General features: G+C 36.5%; 1 protein-coding gene across 1 annotated transcript in view; it reads left to right on the forward strand.

Moving 5' to 3' along the window:
- LOC107711284 (protein TANC2-like) overlaps positions 1–20,521 on the forward strand; it is a 50,200-nt gene that overhangs the window by 9,545 nt on the left and 20,134 nt on the right. The window contains 4 exon segments of the mRNA XM_016516255.1: positions 4,951–5,099; positions 10,835–11,024; positions 11,143–11,394; positions 18,384–18,512. Of these exon segments, the coding sequence (XP_016371741.1) occupies positions 4,951–5,099; positions 10,835–11,024; positions 11,143–11,394; positions 18,384–18,512 (720 nt within the window).

Consider the following 20,521-nt stretch of genomic DNA (forward strand, 5'->3'; position numbering starts at 1 on the left):
GATTGAATGAAAATAAAATTGGACTTGCATGGCTTTTAGCCCATGTCTTTGAGACCATCTACACCATGTACTCCTGAACATCAACAAAATAAACTTTTAACATGTATATGGATTTTTTTCCAGTGAAATATTATCTAAAATGAGAATCTCTCTTTCCGCAATGCCACACATGTGAAACTGAAGCCTACTGGCTATTGAAAAAAGACAGGGGAGAGCTGTATGTACCACTCAAAACATCCTGCTTCAATGGGAAAAACAATGTGAACTGACAGAAAATGATGCTCATTCCGTTGGCACTACAGGGAAAAAAAAAAGAGATGTCCTGTAGAATTTCTTTTCACTGCATGCTATCCTAAGTTTCTCCCTCTCAGGCATTGTCAAACATCAGGAGATAAGCTTAGCCAATGACTTATACAGGCTATGAAACAAACTAATCAAATGTTAAGCCCAATGGGCAGACATATTACAATGTTATTGTTGGATGGATGGATGCTGAAAGAAGAGATTGCAAGACCTCCTCAAGGGGTCCATGTGCACATTACTGATTTCCCTGATGCAGGAAAGACAAAAGCTTTTCATAGAGACTCTTCAGACAAATGTGTCTTTAACCTCACAGTGACTTCAAACTCATTACTCATTACTCCCACTGCCTATCTTGTTAATTTGAACATGATACAAGATAACTTTGCTGGGTATGTTTATCATTGACTTCCTGAATTTGTTGTGTAGAGCCAATCATGTTCATGGTAAAATGCACGGAGACAATGAGAACAATGCAGTTTTAATGCTGTACATAACTTAAAGCATTTTATATTCTTGTTAAGAATAACTGAGCAGCTTTCATGCCAGTACAATTATTGTTAAATGTTCAAGGTGAATACTGTACGATGTGCACTTTTTTTTTCTCTCCTCTCAAACATTATGGTCATGATAGTAATGAAAGAAAAACTGATTATGTGCTGTCTTGAGAGGAAATGCTAAGTTCAATTTAGACCCTATAGTATGAAATGCTATTACGATATAACCAATAATGTTTTATACAAGTCCTTTCACACAATGTCTTGCAAAATATGCAATGTAAGGAGAGATGCCTATGATTTTTACAGTGTGTCTTCATGTGAAGGGTGTGGTGCTTCAATGGAGTGAAGCAGTAAATTATAGTATTTTGTAGTGCTGGGCGGTATACCGGTTCATACCGAATACCGGTGTTTATTTTTGTTATGATATGAATTTTTAAAATACTGCAATACTAAATACTAAATCAGTATGTCGCTTATACAACGTTCGGAACGCGACACTGTTTGAAAGGGGTCTGTTTTCACTGTTGCACTGTGGTGAGGGAACAGCTGTATGTGTTACTAAGCGTGAAAGTTCCGAAACTGAAGCGCTAATAGAACGTGATGACAGAAGAACTCATCCACAATATCCACATTGACCGCCACAAATATCCACCGCCCCCTGCCATCAGCTCCCGCTTCTCACACACACGAGCGCGACTTTAGCACTAGATTTAGCAACTTTCAGACCCTTTTAGCGGCTTTTTTCCATAGAATATTCATACTGACAAACCTAGCGACTTTTTTGGATAAACCTTAGCTATGGTTCAGTTGGAAGATTTCTCCAGTGCTGTCCCGCGAACGCGAGGTCTGACTTTCCCGGAGAAGTGTCACCTCTCTCGGTGTCTGTTCTGTGCAGTGAGCGGCAGAGAAGCTGCGCATTCAGTTGGCCGCACCGCAGCCAGCTCGTCAATAAATGAGTACAAAACAGCGTTTCCTAGCACCTGTTGCTTACTGATTGTTTGGAATTATAAATATGAGCGTAGTTCGTCTGTTAATATCACATGCACTTTTTTGTTTGTTGTTTTTTTTTAGTTTGTTACTCAGACGCAGGCAGAGCGCTGCATGAGACAAAAATGTAATATAGCCAAAACAACCGCATAGCTGCTCTTTAGTGTAGATGCATGTTGATTTTATCAGACGATGCCGCGATTATAAATGAGTGACTCCTGGTTAACATGTATTAAAAGGGGTCGTGTTTAGTCACTATTTAGTGTGGTATTTTTTGACAATATTCACTCATCATGACAGTAAAATAGGGCATTCTAAGTCAATATACTGCAGTATTTCCTCTCTCAATCAGTAGAAAATATGGTTAACACCCGGTCATGCATGAAAAAAAAAATACCGTCATGTACCGTGAAACCGGTATAATTTTGAAAAATACTGTGATATAAATTTTTGGTCATACCGCCCAGCACTATTTTAAAGTATCGTATCGTTGGCTATGCATCGAGATACGTATCGTATCGGCCTGAGTCATGAGATGCACATCCCTATAGCGTACACATGAATGTAATATACATTTGTAAAAAAAAAAAAATTGCGCACAGTTTTAAAAAAAATTAATAATATTATTTACTCTTTCCAGACTTTTTTCAGGATTTCAGCCATAACAAAACTGTTGGTCATAAATCACCTTGTTTATTCTTTTTTGCTATTTTTTTCCTCCCACCCCCTGTGGACTGTCTGATTATCAGATGGCTCATCATCACTCAAACAGAAGTGCACTGATGCGCTTTTTTAGCTGCAAGATTTTCATACATGAGTATGCGTGAATGATTGTTTATGGTTATGCCTCAAGATATCTTTGTGGTCCACAAAATATGTGGATGTTTTTGAATATTTTCTTTTGCTTGCATCCTCAGGCTTATCTTTAAACCACCGTTGCTGGCATGTTTGTGAATCATCAGTTCAGAATGGTTGTATTTTTTTCTTTTTTCCTTCTTTTTTTACCATCTGTGGGCCAGAGAACTTTTGAAGAGGCACAGCATTTTCTGAAACGGATGTCATTGTCCGTTTGTCAAAAGAATAAAAAGAGAGTGCAGAAAAACAAACCTTGCTGACTTTCTGCTTGTAATGAACAGAATTTTCCACAATTGTGCTATTACAGCTCCTGCTGATGTCATTAGCGGGTTTCTGAACTTTATTATACGCTGTCACAAGTGACATACATCCCGCCGGAGGTACAGGGAAACCAGGGAGCGATGGAGTAAAAATTTAAGAAGAATGTTTGGTTGGAGGATGGATGAAAGAGACAGATGCTTCAGCACAATCTTTAGAAAATCTGTAGTTGCCATGACAACATTTTTGTGTTGCGACTGCAGAAAAAAAAAAGTGTGTTCAACTGAACGAATTCCCATGTGTCAATTTCTGTATTATAGAGACACAAAATTTAAAACAGGAAACCAATTTGTAGGCTTGGTTATATTGTCTGGAAAAAGCAATGTTCTTTGCACAGCTTTAAATAGAGGCTGCATAAACAACATGTGCAGAAGCAAAATGCGAAACTTGGCAAAAACGAACTAATAATGTGGCAAGCGTTGGTTTTAAATGCATCACTCTTACAAAACCTGTATGATCCTACTTGGTATCTAACAAATAATACATTTGCATTACAATCAATAGCTTCACTTTAGTTGACTATAAGCTCTGTGCATACAGCACATAATTTTGAAATAAAGAAATTGAAACTTAGAAACACCATTTACTTCCAGGTTCACAGTGTTATTTTGGTATTATTTATATACCGTTATATTTTTTATTAATATTTTGAATTAGCTTTCCCAATATATTCCCAAATGTGCATATTGAAATGCTCCTATGATGCCCAAAAATTCCTTGGTGCTCAGCTCATTTAAGGTTTTGAGACATAGACAGCCATTGACATGCTTAGACAGAATTAGCATATTTAGCTGTAGCATCTATTGTGTTGATCTTTGTTGTTCAGGACTCATCTCAAGATTTTTGTTTCTTTCAGACAGTTTGTAAAGTAACTTTTTAGGGCAACTTATAAAATCTACCTGTAGCTGCTGCCTGAGGCTTTGGTTTATCTGAGAGAAATTTCAAGTCTCTGAGGACAGGTTTGACAGTAAGATGAGTCTGTGCCTTAGAGGTGTAGCAACTCGCCTGGTATTTCTGGGAAGGGCTTCGTTCTCTTCAGCTCTGTTCTGATGGTGAGAGGTAAAAGGCATGGGAAAAAAAAGTAATCCTGAAAAAGCTCTTCTCACTGTGGATTTAGACACCTGTTCTTTTGAAGTCTAGCGATCAGCCTTTGTGTATATGAGCGCACAGGCTCAGACGCTTCATCTGTGAAACACTACGACACCCTACTGATAGGGATTGTGAGGTAGTTTAGTGTGACACGGTGTTTTACAGTTGAGGTCTTTTGGAGTTTTGGGCTGGTCTCACTGCTAATTCACAACAGTGTTTTTGGCAGTGTGGCTGGTTTACATGTCCTTATCTGCTGTGTCTTTTGGTTTTTAAACATGTATGATGGGGATGTTTGACAGTGGCCAATTCCAATGGAGTTGTTTGAGACTAAAATTTGAAAGAGACCACAGGTACGCAGCATAGAGTCTGGATGTGGTTGAGACTGCCAAGTATGCATTGAGCAATGTGGAATTGCAAGGATCATAAAAATCCCTATGTTGTCATAAAAGCCAAAGAAAGCAATTTCTCTGAATGCCAAAATGATTTAGATTTACACAATGTTTAAAAATCTTGACTGTCCATGAATAGTTTAGGAAATACCAAATACGTGATTACGCCTAATCATTCTTATTTCAGAATATTGGAACGATTTCTGAAGGATCATGTGACACTGGAGTAGACTTAAGTAATGACTGCTGAAAATTTAGCTTTACCATTAGAGGAATAAATTGCATTTGAATATGTATTTTTATAGAAAATTGTTATTTTAAATTGTAGTATTTTTAATCGAATCAGAAATTTTAATCTAATAAATGCAGCCTTGGTTGAGGAACCAGTGTCTACTGCTGTTTTACAAAAGCTGTGTGTTATGCAACAGCAGCATTGGAGCGCACCGCTACAGGTGAGTTTTTACTTCATAAACATGGTTTTACCTCTCTTGCTCTCTTAAATTCTCTCGCAGGGGAAGAAAGCCAGGATCTGGGTCCTCCTCCATCTGTAGACGAGGCCGCCAACACACTGATGACGCGACTGGGGTTCCTGCTCGGGGAAAAAGTGAACGAAGGGCCTGGTGGAGCACAGTACAGCATGGAGGAACAAGATGACCCTCAGGTTTGATAGACACATTGTGTGCTCTCAGCCGCCCTCGCTCTATCCAGTCTCTCTCATTATTCTTTTAAAAATAATTAAAATGACTTTTTGGCCTAGTGCTTCTCTGCAGCTCAGGGTTTTGTCAGTGGGCGGCTCTCTACCTCAAAAACACAGATTGCTCTTCTTGCTCTCTAAACCATGACAGATGTTCCTGGGTTTTGGATGAACAGCAGCAGTTTGCGCTGGTGTATCCGTGCAGTTCGAGTCTAACTAGGCATGTCTCAGACAGCAGATATTGAAACCCCTGACGCTAGTCTATTTACAGTCCACATTGATCTTAGCCATGATTCTCTAGTTAACATCTGCTTTTGGGTTTTCAGTGCTTAGAAACCTTTCAAGTCAGAAAAATTGAATCCAACATGTGTTCAATTTGATATACAGTACAGTAATATTATATTAATTATGTCAGATGAAATAAAATCTAGTGCTGTTTATTTCTTATTTTTTTTAATAGAATTAACTGCTTGATTATACTGATTATTTAATCTAATTAATTTCATTTGTCAATCCATTATATTATTGTGGTAGTAATATATAAAAAATATAATTTTAATATAGATTTTAACAAGTAATATTTTTGAATATGTATCATAGCTAATTTAATGTGTTAAATAATTGTAACAATTTTTTTTTTTTTTAACTCTGTTTGAGATTTTTTTTCCACAATTACTTTGGTTGAGGAAACTACGGAGCCCCGCACATGACATGCAAGAAAAAATAAATAAATCGTGCACACGATTACTATTTCGTTCCCTCGATTTGCTAAATCGTGCGCACAATTTACTCATTCGTTCTCTCGATTTATAAATCGTGAAATAGTAAATAGTGCGCACAATTTATGAATCAAGGGAACAAAATAGTAAATCGTGCGCACAATTTATAAATCGAGGGAACGAAATAGTAAATCGTGCATATTATATTAATTATGTCAGATGAAATAAAATCTAGTGCTGTTTTTTTCTTATTTTTTTTAATAGAATTAACTGCTTGATTATACTGATTATTTAATCTAATTAATTTCATTTGTCAATCCATTATATTATTGTGGTAGTAATATATAAAAAATATAATTTTAATATAGATTTTAACAAGTAATATTTTTGAATATGTATCATAGCTAATTTAATGTGTTAAATAATTGTAACAATTTTTTTTTTTTTTAACTCTGTTTGAGATTTTTTTTCCACAATTACTTTGGTTGAGGAAACTACGGAGCCCCGCACATGACATGCAAGAAAAAATAAATAAATCGTGCACACGATTACTATTTCGTTCCCTCGATTTGCTAAATCGTGCGCACAATTTACTCATTCGTTCTCTCGATTTATAAATCGTGAAATAGTAAATAGTGCGCACAATTTATGAATCAAGGGAACAAAATAGTAAATCGTGCGCACAATTTATAAATCGAGGGAACGAAATAGTAAATCGTGCGCACAATTTATAAATCGAGGGAATGAAATAGTAAATTGTGCACACGATTTAGCCTACTAATTTTTTCTTGCATGTTATGTGTGGGGCTCCGTAGGAAACTGCCTGGTTAACATAATTAATTGTATTGAAATTCTGGCTTATACCAGCAGATAATGATTTGATAAAATGGCTTTAGAAGTATTGTTGTATGTTAGAATTTTAAGATTAAATTGGTCCAATGATAGAAAAAATACCATGTCATGGAATTAACATACAGGTCAGGGAAAATGGTTAAATGTTAATGGTTAATGTTTTTTTTTTTATATCTATATCTATCTATCTATCTATTAGTGCTGTCAAAATTAAGGCGTTAAATCATTCGATTAACTTTTTCAATTTTAAAATATTTAATGCAATTAACACAGGCGCCCCACTCACAACTGCTGCTTCTCCCTCTTTTTTCTTAACAAGAATTGCGTTTATTTAGATGTTGAATGTCTTTACGACCTCATCAAATGGGAGACTTTTCAGACGCGCACTCCAACTTCACCTCAGCGCTAGTCAAACGAACACGGAAAAGGTACAGGTGACGAGGCAGCATCAATAGAAAAACAGTGAACTGCGGTCAGATGAGATGTTGTCAGGCCATATGTCAGTAAAAACACATTTTTTCCTGTCCTGTCAGCTGTTATACTGTGCTTGCACAAATGCGGCAGCACGTGCTATACAGTGGGTACGGAAAGTATTCAGACCCCCTTAAATTTTTCACTCTTTGTTATATTGCAGCCATTTGCTAAAATCATTTAAGTATTTAAGGGGGTCTGAATACTTTCCGTACCCACTGTATATAATTTCATATTAAAGGGATGGTTCACCCAAAAATAAAAATTCTGTCATTAATTACTCGCCCTCGTGTCGTTCCAAACCCGTATGCGTGTCAGATCTGTCATGTTCAGCAGCGGCAGCTCTTAAAGCAGCCAAAATATCTTAATAACCCAGTTGCTGTGGTGTCTGTTAATCAAAGAACAAAAGAAAAAAGAAGAAATCAAACATTTTTGTAGCTTTAAGGATTCATCTATATTTAATTTAGAATTTAGTGTTTGATAACTTTATTCAATTTCTGTATATTTCCTACTTGCTGAAGGGCACGTGTAAATATGACATTTATTATAATGGGTTTATGTGAAGATTGATTTAAGTTCACTTAAATTAGAAGTTGTTCTTTTTTAAAGTCTAATAAATGTTAAAATTGATAGCTCACAATCATGTTGAATGGCTTTAGTCAATGGTTAAATGTTAGGAAAAAAATTGGTAGTATTGGTATCAGTGATACTTGCCTTCAGTCATAAAAAAGATGTCTTTAAACAAATATAAAAAATATACTCCCTTTGTTGTTTCTACATTCATTTGAAGATTGAATGTGAAATTATTGCAATATAAAAGTATATTTAAAACCTTTTATGTTAGGTGGGATTAATCACGATTAATCGCGATTAATTTCCGAAAAAATTAGTTAATTTTTTTATCGATTGACATCACTAATATCTATCATCTATCTATCATCTATCTACACACACACACACACACACACACACATATATAAACACATTTTTCTTTTTACAAATAATAGCCAACCCTAATTAAAACAATTAAAACAAGTTATTTACAAATGCAAAAGTTCCTAACAGTAACTAAGAATGGAAACAGCCTTGTCGTTTTTTAAAATGACATTTTGTACTCTTGAATGTAGTACTTTTTGGGTTCCGTCTTACGTTCCACAGTTTAAAATCAGAAGCGTTTCATTCCTTCTTAAATGTTCTTACTTTAGCTTGACCTCATCGATCCAGCACATAGTTGGGTTCAGGAATGTATCGCACAATGCAAAGCTCCTGCTGGGCAGAGCTGCTCAAGACCTCCATAGAGCTATTTTAGAAGCTGGACCCTGCCAAGCAAGCATGGTCACCGAAAGGCCACAATTTCTCAAACACCAATTCAAAGCCAATCTTTCCCACGCACACTGAACCCTGAATTGGACAAAAAGGTGTAGAGCTATTTAGACATATTTGGGAAGTTATTGAGTCCGAGATCTGGCTTAGAGCCACTGCTGGTTCATAGTAAAAAGAAATGTGAAGTATTATTATTTTTCAGGGGTTTTCAGTCGTAGTCAACATTCCAATGCAGGTGGTTTTACAGTGCGCCTCAAATCATTAAAACAGCTTTACACATAAAGAAACAAAGATTTCTGAGTGCACATTTAAAGAAAAACAAGGTTAATTTCAGAGATTCAGTCAGAGTAGCTTTATTGTCATTTCAGCTCTATACAGCCTGTACACAGCGAAACGAATCCGCGTTCCTATAGGAACAAAACAAGGACTACAAAAACAAACTGTACACAATTTAAATTATATTTAAAAGGCTGATACAAGAGAGTTAAAGAGTGTAAGAACTAAAAAAAAAGAAGAGCTGGAAAATAACAGAAATTGAACATATGAACACATGTTTTTAGTGTTAGACTTGAATCAAACCCTAATTTGTGAATCAGAACCTTGTTTCATTTTCAAGTGTGATCAACAAATTTATCCTTAAATTGATGTTTTTATGAAAGAACATCCTCTTGGTTTGCAGCTGGATCTCTTTTGGTTGCAAGAAACATGTTATCTAAAGCAACTTCTGGACAGATGTACCAGTGACTGACTGATATTCATATCCATCTGTATGATGTCATTAATGTGGCCCCCACCGCAGACCCAGAGTCAGACATGAACTCGCTTAACCACTTATTCTTTCCATGTCTCTTTTCTACTCCCTCTTTACTTTTTTCCTGTAACTCTTTCATTATCATTCTTTTTGTCTGTTTATGTCTCTCATTTTATCTTTCTCACTCTCTCTTCCTACTGGGTAAAATGATCCACCATCCTGGTCTGTTTTTGTAGCTCATGTCTTGCAGCCAACCACAGCATGCTGAAATAATACACTAATTTCTCTCCTCTTTCCATTTGGTTAAGAGTTGAAAATTCAAAGTTCTCTCAGTCATATACCATAAAGCCAATAACATCGTATTAAATTACATAATATTGAGTCACAGTGGAAAAATTGTTTAAGTCAGCCCAGGCCATAAAAAGAGATAATTCCACATGAGTGTGCAATCCTCAGCAGAAATATGGGACAGCACTGTATCATTAAATACCAGTCAGCAGATTTCCACTTCTGTGGGCATTTTTGTGTGTGAAAGTCATTCAATGGTGCTGCTTTTCTGGAACAGAGCCCTCATATATAAGCAGTGGTGCACTGATATAGCAAAAAATGTAATATACTAATGGTTTAAACAAATTTGTGCTGTTCGTGTTTTATGCATGAGGCCCAGTGAGTGTGTGAATACACCTTCAGCTAATGCATGTTTTTATGTTTGTTTATTAGAAAAAAATGCAATATCCTGCCTTTGTATATGAATATGAACATTATTTTTCTATTTGTTATTACTCAACATTGATAATAATAATAATAACTATTATTATTATTATTATTATTATTTCCCGTTGTTATCATTTATTATATCCCCCTTATAATTTAATAATAACAGATAACAATACAAATTCTATGATTAATATTAATAATCATAAAAATGAATAACATGATAAAAACGTATTAATAATAATAATAATTAGTGCTCTCAAACGATTAATCACGATTAATCGCATCCAAAATAAAAGTTTTTGTTTGCATAATATATGCGTGTCTATTTACATATACATGTAAATATTTTTTTAAATATATACATATATGTTTGTGTATTTATATATACATAATAAATATACACCGTACACACGCATATATTATATAAACAAACACTTTTATTTTGGATGTGATTAATCGCGATTAATCGTTTGACAGCACTAATAATAATAATAATAATAACTGGAACTACTTCATAGCTATGTTTGAAGAACAATTAACCAATAATAATAATAATTTATAAGTAGCAGTACTATTATTATTATTATTAATGGTTTATTTATTGATCTTTGAACATATAGCTATGAGGTAGTTCAGGGCTGACCACATATTTATTATAGAACTTAGAGTAGGATTTTGAACCAATGAGATTTCACTTTGGATGGACAAGCCAGGGCAACGAAATAGAAACCAAGCAACAATTGTCGTTTTCGCTCATTGCTTGTGATTCTTGTGGCAAGTGAGGAGAAACACTCTACCTCTGTTGGAGTTACTGTAATTCTCTAACTCTGTAATTTTGAGGGTGAAATTGTCTTTCTTCTGATGTTCAGGGCATCTCCATGACCCAGAGGATCAGCCCATGCTCTAGCTTAGCTAGCAGCACAGCGTCGCCCCCTCCTGGCAGCCCCTGCTCTACGTTGCCCGCTGGAGCTCCGGGTAACATGGGCACCAGAGACTGTGCTTACGGATCCATCACGAGTCCCACCTCCACCCTGGAGAGCCGAGACAGTGGCATTATTGGTGAGAGACATTCTGTAGCTTGTTTTAGGAACAGAAATGAATGCTAATAATTGATGTACAAATACAAAAATGACAGTTAAAAAATGTCTGTTTCAAATCTCTCGTTGCTTTCTTGCAGCAACGCTCACAAGTTACTCAGAGAATGCCGAGCATGGAGGTAAACACAGCGAGGGCTCTCGGGGGAGCCTAAAACTCTGGCAGGCACAGAAGTCAATGGGTGCAGACTCTTTTCTTTATCGGGTGGATGAAAACATGGCCGCCTCCACATACAGCCTCAACAAAATCCCAGAGAGGAGTCTGGAACATTCCGTCTCTCACTCCGCCCACTCCATCCCCCTCTACCTCATGCCCCGCCCCAACTCTGTGGCTGGTAAGTTTCCGTTTTTCATTTATGGCTATGTTCAGAATACTGTATGAATATGTCAGAATACTATATGTCTATAAGTATTATGTGAAATATAAGTGTGCAGTATGCATACTGTATAATTATTTAAAATTTTTATTCTTTTGGCAGTCAAGTCAAACAGTGAGTTAAGAAAGACGCTGAAATTGCACTTGACAATGTTTCCAGTCTTATTGTAAACTGTGGGATCCAGTGTCCCACACGGTGTGCTCTCAAATTTTGGCAGTTATAGTTGAAAATTTGCATATTGTGTACAGTATACATACTGCCAAAATAGTACTAGGAGTATTAGTAGTTTGCCAGTCCGAACATACCTTATTAGAATAGATTAGATTCAACTTTGTCACTGTGCATAGTACAAAGCCAATGAATCACAAAAGCATCGTACCAATATAAATTTAAATATAGAAATAAATTAAATATAGAAATGTGCCATCTGAAATTTTCTTCTAAAATTAGCATTTTTATCAGGCTCCTATGTTTAGGTTCAGTAATTTTACTTTAATGACAATGTATAGGTCCTTGTCTATGCCATTAAAGTGAAATAAATTAACATAAATACAGGAGCCTGATAAAAATGCTAATTTTAGGTAAATTTCAGACAGCACTTAGAGGCTTTTGCATCTGAACTCTTCAAATGTTTAAATAATTTAATTGTTAATATAAATAATAATTCTTAAATTGATAATAATAATAATAAATTAGCTGAAATGATAATATAATATAATATTAGGGGTGTAACGGTACACGTATTCGTACCGAACCGTTTCGGTAATATACTATAATAATGCATCTGCAATGAAAATAAGACTGAATTTATGTTATCATAATTTGTTTAGCCCACAGTTAGCCTACTATACTATATTACATAAATTAAATTTGGTTATAGTTTAGGCTGCTTAACAATGTTACGTCATATTCTTAACGAACAACAAGAACTATTATTATTATTATTATTATTGCTGCTGTTGATATGGTTATAAAGAATGATAAGAAATATAATTTGTTAACCTAACTGTAGGCTGCATAAATAAACAAATGATGGTCATTGGTCACATGAATTAAATTATTAAGCATGTCTTGTTCAATCAGATTTTAGAGGTGGGACTATCCGTTTTATAAACATTCAGTTTACTTTATCTTGGCAATTCCTTCTAGAATATATGTGCCTATACCTATATTGCTTTGCTTCCTTTGAGCCGTTTCAGTAACTCAGTATTTTCATTCCAGTTGTTATTTAACCCTAGATTAACTGTAAAATGGCAGAAACCTCCATATTATGCTGAGCTAGTCAAAACTCAGTCCAGCATTCAAATCCCGTTAGTTACAAACAGTCACATTCATCTTTCACCGCGCGTGAATATTTGGAGTCAGCTCTGTGTGAAGCTCATTCAGCTGAGGCTCTTTGAACACTTCTGTTCATGAATGGTGAACTGCGGAGACAGGAAATATCCCGCATAATCTAGACCCTAAAAGTCAACAGACACGTGTTTCCAATTCCCTTAAAATGTCAAGGTCAGAAAAAGCACACAGTGATTACTGTGAGAGCTATAGAAGTGCCCCTCTTCTCAGTTTTTATGGGCTATTTGAGCTCTGGAGCGGCTCCTAGCTCCTGATGCTACCCCGTTACAACAAAGCAAGGACGTCCGTGTGAATCTCCTCCAGGTTTTATGACGGATTTGTGGTTTGTGCTGCTGGTTTTAGATCCACATATGAGAAAATAGTATCATACACAGTAGCCCAGTTCCCAGTAATTGTTTTTCCCCCCACTGTCAACTTTGGATTTTTGAAGGTTTGCGAGAAGAAATTTCCAAAATAAAGTCAATTGAATGTTTATAAAATGGATCGTTCCACCTCTAAAATCTGAACACAAGCAAGCTTAATTTAATTATTGTGACCATCACTTGTTCAGCCTACAGTTAAGTTACCAAATTATATTGCTTATCATTCTTTATAATTACCATAACAACTACATCAATAATAATAATAATAACTATTATTTATTTATTTACTTTTGATTAATTTGTTTACTTCTTGTTTATTCATTTCAATTCAGTTCAATCTATTATTATTATTATTATTAGTTTGAGAATTAATGTTCATATTAACAATTTATTTATTTATCTTTGAGCATATGGTTATGAAGTATATTATAGAGTCTTTCTGAATTGTTTCAAATTAAGCACCACAAAAATAAGAGAACGTAAATAGTGATAAAATTCATTTAAAGATGTACAGTAAGTGTGACGTGTGTATGAGCAGACATCTTCTAACCAGCATGCACCTTAGTGAAGTGAAGGCAGTTGGTGGCAGCAGTGAGTGAATGACGTGATCTGTTTGTTCATCTATATTCGCATCTGTCTTTTTTCATACTCTCCTCCCCTCTCTCTCGCTTTCTCTCTCCCCCTGATTTTCTTTCTTACTCATGCATGCTCACCTCTCACGCTTTTCCTGTCATTCACTCTCTTCCCTCACACTTTTCATTTCTTTCTCTTTCTATCCTCATCCCACCCACTCATTCCCTCACCTCCTCTGTGTGTGTGTGTGTGTCTCTCTCTCCCTCAGTTCGTCTTTCATTCCATCTTCCCCATTCAAAGCCTGTCTGATCTCTGAGTTCAAGAAGCATTTGGTAATTTTTTTTTCAAACAGAAAGACTGGTATGAGTCGTGTTCTCCTGTGTTCACTTCCTGTCACATATACATACAGTACATGCACCTTCACATATGTACATAAAACCATAGATATGTATAGGTAGATGCCTTATTAGTAGCTGTTTCTGTGGCCTGATATACAGAAGCCGTCTGCCATATTTGAACGCTCAAGAACAAGTTGACTGTGTCTGCAACCGTAGTAATACGCATAAATGCATATCTATATCTGCAGTAGACTTCAGCAGATGATTTTTCCAAACTATCACAACAGCACAAGACGAAGCGGTTAGCTAACACGACATAAAAAAGTTACCATAGTTGAAAAACCTGTAATACAGAGTTGATGCATATTAAAAACACAAACCAGCACATTCTTACATGTGAAAGGTTATCTCATTTCTTCAGGAATTTAAATTGCAGTGGGTTTTACAACCAGAGGCCGGGCAACGTTGTGGCACAACTCATTGATTTTTATTGTGAGTGACGACACGTTAACCGTTCCGAGATGGCGGACGTGTCAGTGTGTCTAGAGCGGTCGAATGTGGCATCTACCTATACATATCTATGCATAAAAATACACAAAATGTGTTGCTATGGTGTTGTTGGTGGTTTCTTATTGGCACAAATTAAAAGAACACACTGCCAAGTCTTGAATGTTCTTATCTCTAGAAGTGGCTCACATTTCTTCCCTTTTTAAGTCTAAAGTTGTGGCCACATTAGCAAAATTTTGGTGATTTCATGGGCAAAAAGGTCAATTGTCTGTTATCAGTAGTGTAGCAATGTATGAAGCACAACTTGCACAAAAAATCGTTTGCCATTATGTGACCATTCGTTCAACAAAGGTAAATGGGGCCACACCTTAAGTATTTTTTATAGGTGAAAATCGCTAGTCTGATCACCTAGAAAAGCATACGTTATTATATGTTTATCTTCCATATAGAAGTATCATGTAAGGACACACACAGATCTCCATGTTCAGACCAGGTTAGAGATATGTAGATGTGCACATGTTCAGACGTTTAGTGTAAACTGCAGACGTGCCTTCTGGACCAGCGCCACGGTGGGGCTGTAAAACACCAGTTCAGTGATGGGAGCCAAAGTCATTGTGACGCATTTCAAGCGGCTGTAAATCCAGCAACACAGTCATGCCAGGCAGACAGTCGGCAGTGCAGATGGAAGTGGTGGGGTTGAGCAGGAGAAATGCTGGTGTCTGGGATATTTTTCACATTTTCACATTTCATATTTACAGATAAGACCTGTTCACAACAGGAAAAATACCAACAAAGATAACAATAACCTTGTTAGCATCCACACCAATAGACAATAATGTTTTGTTTATTTTTAGCATGTGGTGTGGTTATGTAGTCTGTTGCTTTAAAAGCTTGAGTTCTTTGAAGTCGGGTGGATTCTGTTTAGTCAATGTTTTTATTGTTCATCAGCTGGAAAAATTTGCTCTGAAAGTGATTTCAACATTATTGTTCCTGTTTGTCATTAGCGTTTATTGTGGAATTTACTATTAGAATGTATAACTTTATCGTTCTAATTGAACAGGTGTGAACAGGCCTTTACACTGATGGGGTTTATTTATGATTAATAGTAACCTTTTCCGAATTTTGTAATAACATCTTTCCCAGCTTGCTTAAAGTTTGCAAACTTTGTCATTGATATAGTGCTGCAGCCGTGACGTCAAAACCTAGAGGACTAATTTGCTACTGGTATCTTTGAGATTTTCCTAAGGGTTTTTTCATTTCATAAGTAAAATAAGATCTGCGATAAACCTAATTTGACGATACTTTGACATTTTGTTCTACAATGTAAACTGCACACACTCACACCCCAAACATTCTTATGTAGGTACTTATTAGAAACATCTGTTTTATAAAATAAACATAATTGCTTCAAAATTCGTGTTTTACAGTATTACAGTATTACAGTTTTACAGAACATCAAAGTATCATCAAGTTATGTTTACCACAGACCTTATTTTACTCATGAATTGAAAGAAAAAAAAAAACATTATAAAAACCAATAGGAAAATCTCAAGGGAAGCATTGGCGAATTAGTCTTCCAGGTTTTGACGTCACGGCTGCTGCTCTTTAAAGTTCCTGCTCAAACACGTTGAGGTTCTCTTAGGGGAGGTTTGGTTTATATTACTAAACTGTTGTCAGTATTCGAACTATACCGTGGACTTTGGGGGAGCCAAAGGTGTTCGTGCACTTGTGCGTGCCTCAAAAGAGGGCTTACAATGACTTACAAAGATACATAACAGCTACAAGTGTATGCACTACTTGCTTTATGCAAGCACTATATTGTTGTTCCACATATGTACACCAACAGGGAAGCTATGGGGCCATGGGTGGGTTTCTGAAATCTGTCTTCGATTAAACGCATTAGCAGAGAACAAAAGGCTTTCCTTAGTATGTGGCACCTTGCATCTTACTTTGATAGTGGCCACTTGTCCATAACGCCAGTATTAACACTGCCACAATAATGTTAGCTGTTCTTCTATAGTTTCAAGAGCGCTCTCCAGCTGCTTTGAGGTGAGATAAACTCAGTGGCCACCCACTGTGTTCTTAATATTCTTGTGTATCAAGCCGCCATGAACTTTCCTCCTCATTAGCAAAGGAAAAGGGGCTCAAAATTCATGCATGCACTTTCATGTAAGCTAATAACAACAAGCTAAGCAAACACAGCTCTCATACAGTTTGTCAAAAGGTCTGACTCATTACTAACAACAAATACACAGTACCATGTTTTGATAGTACCATGAAATACCATTGTTTTCTTACGAAATACCTTGTAAAATAACTTGGTGTGCCGTCATTTGCAAGTCGCTTCAAGTAAAAGCTTGTAATGAATGAAGTTAAATACAAATACTGTGGTACTTCTATAATAATTTACTAACATGGTATATATCCAAGTACAATCTGATTTTAATCTTTTACCATGGTAAATGGTTTATTAAATAAAAACACTATGTCCGATTGACTTCATAGCTGAAGTTGAGAGTTGATTCATTTCTGGCGAAGTTAAGCTGACAGTAGACTTATTAATGCTGTTGAAAACTTTTCCTTATTTTGGAACAACGAGCTCCTTCTGGAGCCTGTTTGCCAGAATATGTTTGCTTCTTTTTAATAGCTTCTCTTCATTCGCTTGGCTGCTGAAATGAGGAAATGCATAATAAATGGTTTCTGTTTTTCACTGTTATTGTTGTCAAGTCAAGTTTATTTGTACAGCGCTTTTCACGATACAAATCATTGCAAAGCAACTTTACAGCAAATTAAGTTTCTACAATATTTAGTGGTAGCTTATCAGTGGTGACTGTCAGTTAATGTACATATGGCAGAAATGTACGGAAAAATCAATTAAAGACGTAATAAAACAGACGATGAACACTATTAACAGCAATTATTGCAGGTGCATCTCAATAAACCAGAACGTCGTGGAAAAGCCCATCCACCCCAGCAACTCAACTCAAACTGCGAAACCCGTGCACCAAATAAATTCAATGCACACAGACCGAAGTAGTCCAAGTCCCTGGCTCCCCCAATCGTGATGACCATGGCTCACATCCAACAAAAACCCACCAACTCACCATCCCAACAAATCAGAATATGGTGACATGCCAATCAGCTAATCAACTCAAAACACCTGCAAAGGTTTCCTGAGCCTTCAAAATGGTCTCTCAGTTTGGTTCACTAGGCTACACAATCATGGGGAAGACTGCTGATCTGACAGTTGTCCAGAAGACAATCATTGACACCCTTCACAAGGAGGGTAAGCCACAAACATTCATTGCCAAAGAAGCTGGCTGTTCACAGAGTGCTGTATCCAAGCATGTTAACAGAAAGTTGAGTGGAAGGAAAAAGTTTGGAAGAAAAAGATGCACAACCAACAGAGAGAACCGCAGCCTTATGAAGATTGTCAAGCAAAATCGATTCAAGAATTTGAGTGAACTTTTTGTGTATTCTCCAACTGTTGAATATGTATGTGAGTGGCATGAGTTTAAATAGAGTTTGTCAATCTCTCTCTCTCTCTCTCTCTCTCTCTCTCTTTCTCTCTCTCTCTATCTCTCTCTCTCCTTTTCCCAATTTTCTATTTAAATTCAGAATTTATTTCAGTGTTCAATTTCAACGTACTTGATTGGCATGAACATTTTAAATATAATATTACCCAAGCATCAATGCACACACACAAAAAAATACAAAAATCATTTTAAAGAATATCAAATATTTCCTTTTAAGAATATTGAATTAAAAATATTAAAAGTAGCCTAATCCCCCCCCCTCTCTCTCTCTCTCACAGCCACTAGTTCAGCTCACCTGGAGGATCTTGCGTATCTGGATGAGCAGAGACAGGCTCCACTGCGCACATCTTTGCGTATGCCACGACAGAACTCCGGTTCCAGCCGCTCTGGACAAGCGGACATGAGAGGTATGTATATTTTTTCTAGATTTATTACATGTATGTGACCACATATACATTTTTCTCTTCCACTCTTCACTTGTTTCACTTCACCACCACCTTGTACTGTATATTACCAGTCACAAGTGTAGACAGTAAGTTAAGTCACAATTCTTTATATAGCGCTTTATACAATACAAATAGTTTCAAAGCAGCTTCACTGTAATAAAGAGGAATATAGCAGTATTAATGTTGCAGTGTTCTTCAATTTTGAAACAAACACAATTTTAGTTGTAAAGCACCTCTAAAAAGACAATAGTGTCATTATTCAGCTCCGTTTAGTTCAATAACAGTGTGAGTATTGCAAAGTTCATTAGTTATGAAGCAAACTATAAAGCAGCTCTATAAGATAATAAAACAAAGAGAAAGAAGGATGGAATTATTATTTATTGACCAAAAATGTAAATCAAAGCATTTTTTTTATTATTCAGCAGCTTGTTGGTGGTGTTGCTACTTATTTTGCATGCAAAGTGAAAAGCCAATCATAACAGCCATCACTTACATATAAGGTGCAGTAGAAATACAGCCATCTTAGTCTGAGAGAGGGTGGAAAATGGTCATTTAAATCTAAATTATGACTGATTTTTGGTGGCAGAACCTTGATTAACATTATAAGTGGACTTTAGGGGAAACAAAAACAGAATTCTACAAAATAATAGAATATGTTCCTTTTTAAAATGAATCTCTGCAATGTAATGTGTGTGTCTTGCCTCTCGTACATCTGCTCTCCGCTACACACAGCATGTCCCATTAAAACCCTCAACACACATGGCAGCTCTTCCGCGGATCACTCTCCCCCCTCGTCCTGCTGTGCTCGGTTTCCCCTTTGGACTGCCGTGCCGTAATCTGTCTCCTGTCCAGATCGATGTATTGACTTCCTATTAGCATTAGCTCTGGCTCATCTGTCAGAGCTCAGCCTGCTGTCTAAAGCTCACAGTCAAGGCTCCACACATCCTAAATCATGCCAGGTGGGAGCGAGCCTTGGAGGTCTGGGTTTCCTCTCAGATTCATTCAGAACTCCAATAGCTTGAGCCACAATTCACCAAATAACCCGTTTAGTTCAGGAAGACTGCAAGGTGACAAAGCAGTGGAGGTAGACTGTATCTGAGTGTTTATTTATACACCCTTTTCACATTTCCGAGGTTCTCGGAAGCGGAAGTCATCATAGTTGGGTAAACCTCTATAGTGGTGACCGAAATCTACAACAGATATCATTTTTGTGTTTCCATTTGATCCAAAAACAAAAGAACAAATCCACAATAGTGTTTCTATGACCTTACAAAAGAGGAAAAAATAGAGAAAGATGTCAAATTTGCCATCAATTCCTCTGCCGTTGTATTAGAAACCCTCATGCAGTAGCGTTAACTAGTTTTCTGTAATTTAATGCCATACAACACAAAATGTAGTATTATAAATGTATATTTTTAAAATGAAAATGTAATAAAATAATGGCTGGATTTACAATGTTAAAGGGGTCATATGATACGATTTCAAGTTTTCCTTTCTCTTTGAAGTGTTACAAGCTGTTCGAGAATAGATAAGATCCCTAAAGTTGCAAAGACTAAAGTCTCAAACCCAAAGAGATATTCTTTATAAAAGTTAAGACTCGTCCACAGGGTTGTCAGGTTTTCACAAGAAAACCTGCCCAATCGCTACTCAAAACTAGCCCAAAACTAGCCCAATTGCGTTTCGAGGGGGTCTCCAGTTAATTCCAGGGGGTAAAATACACGTTTTTTTGGCGGGGTTCCCCTGCTAAAATTCGCATTTCAGGGGATAAATATCCTGTTATTGGAGTCGCTTCAACCGCAGACTTGGCAACACTGCTCGTCCACGCCCTCCTAAAACGGCTCGTTCTAACACGCCCCCACATGTCTACGTCACTGTGTGGGAAGATTTGCGTAACACCGCCCAAATGTTCACGCAAAGAAAGAAGGAGTAACTTTATTGTTGCTGCCGCCGCCGCCATGTTGTGAAGACGC

This window comes from Sinocyclocheilus rhinocerous, unplaced genomic scaffold (assembly GCF_001515625.1).
Source record: "Sinocyclocheilus rhinocerous isolate Xijiao unplaced genomic scaffold, SAMN03320098_v1.1 scaffold268, whole genome shotgun sequence".
Taxonomy (NCBI): domain Eukaryota; kingdom Metazoa; phylum Chordata; class Actinopteri; order Cypriniformes; family Cyprinidae; genus Sinocyclocheilus; species Sinocyclocheilus rhinocerous.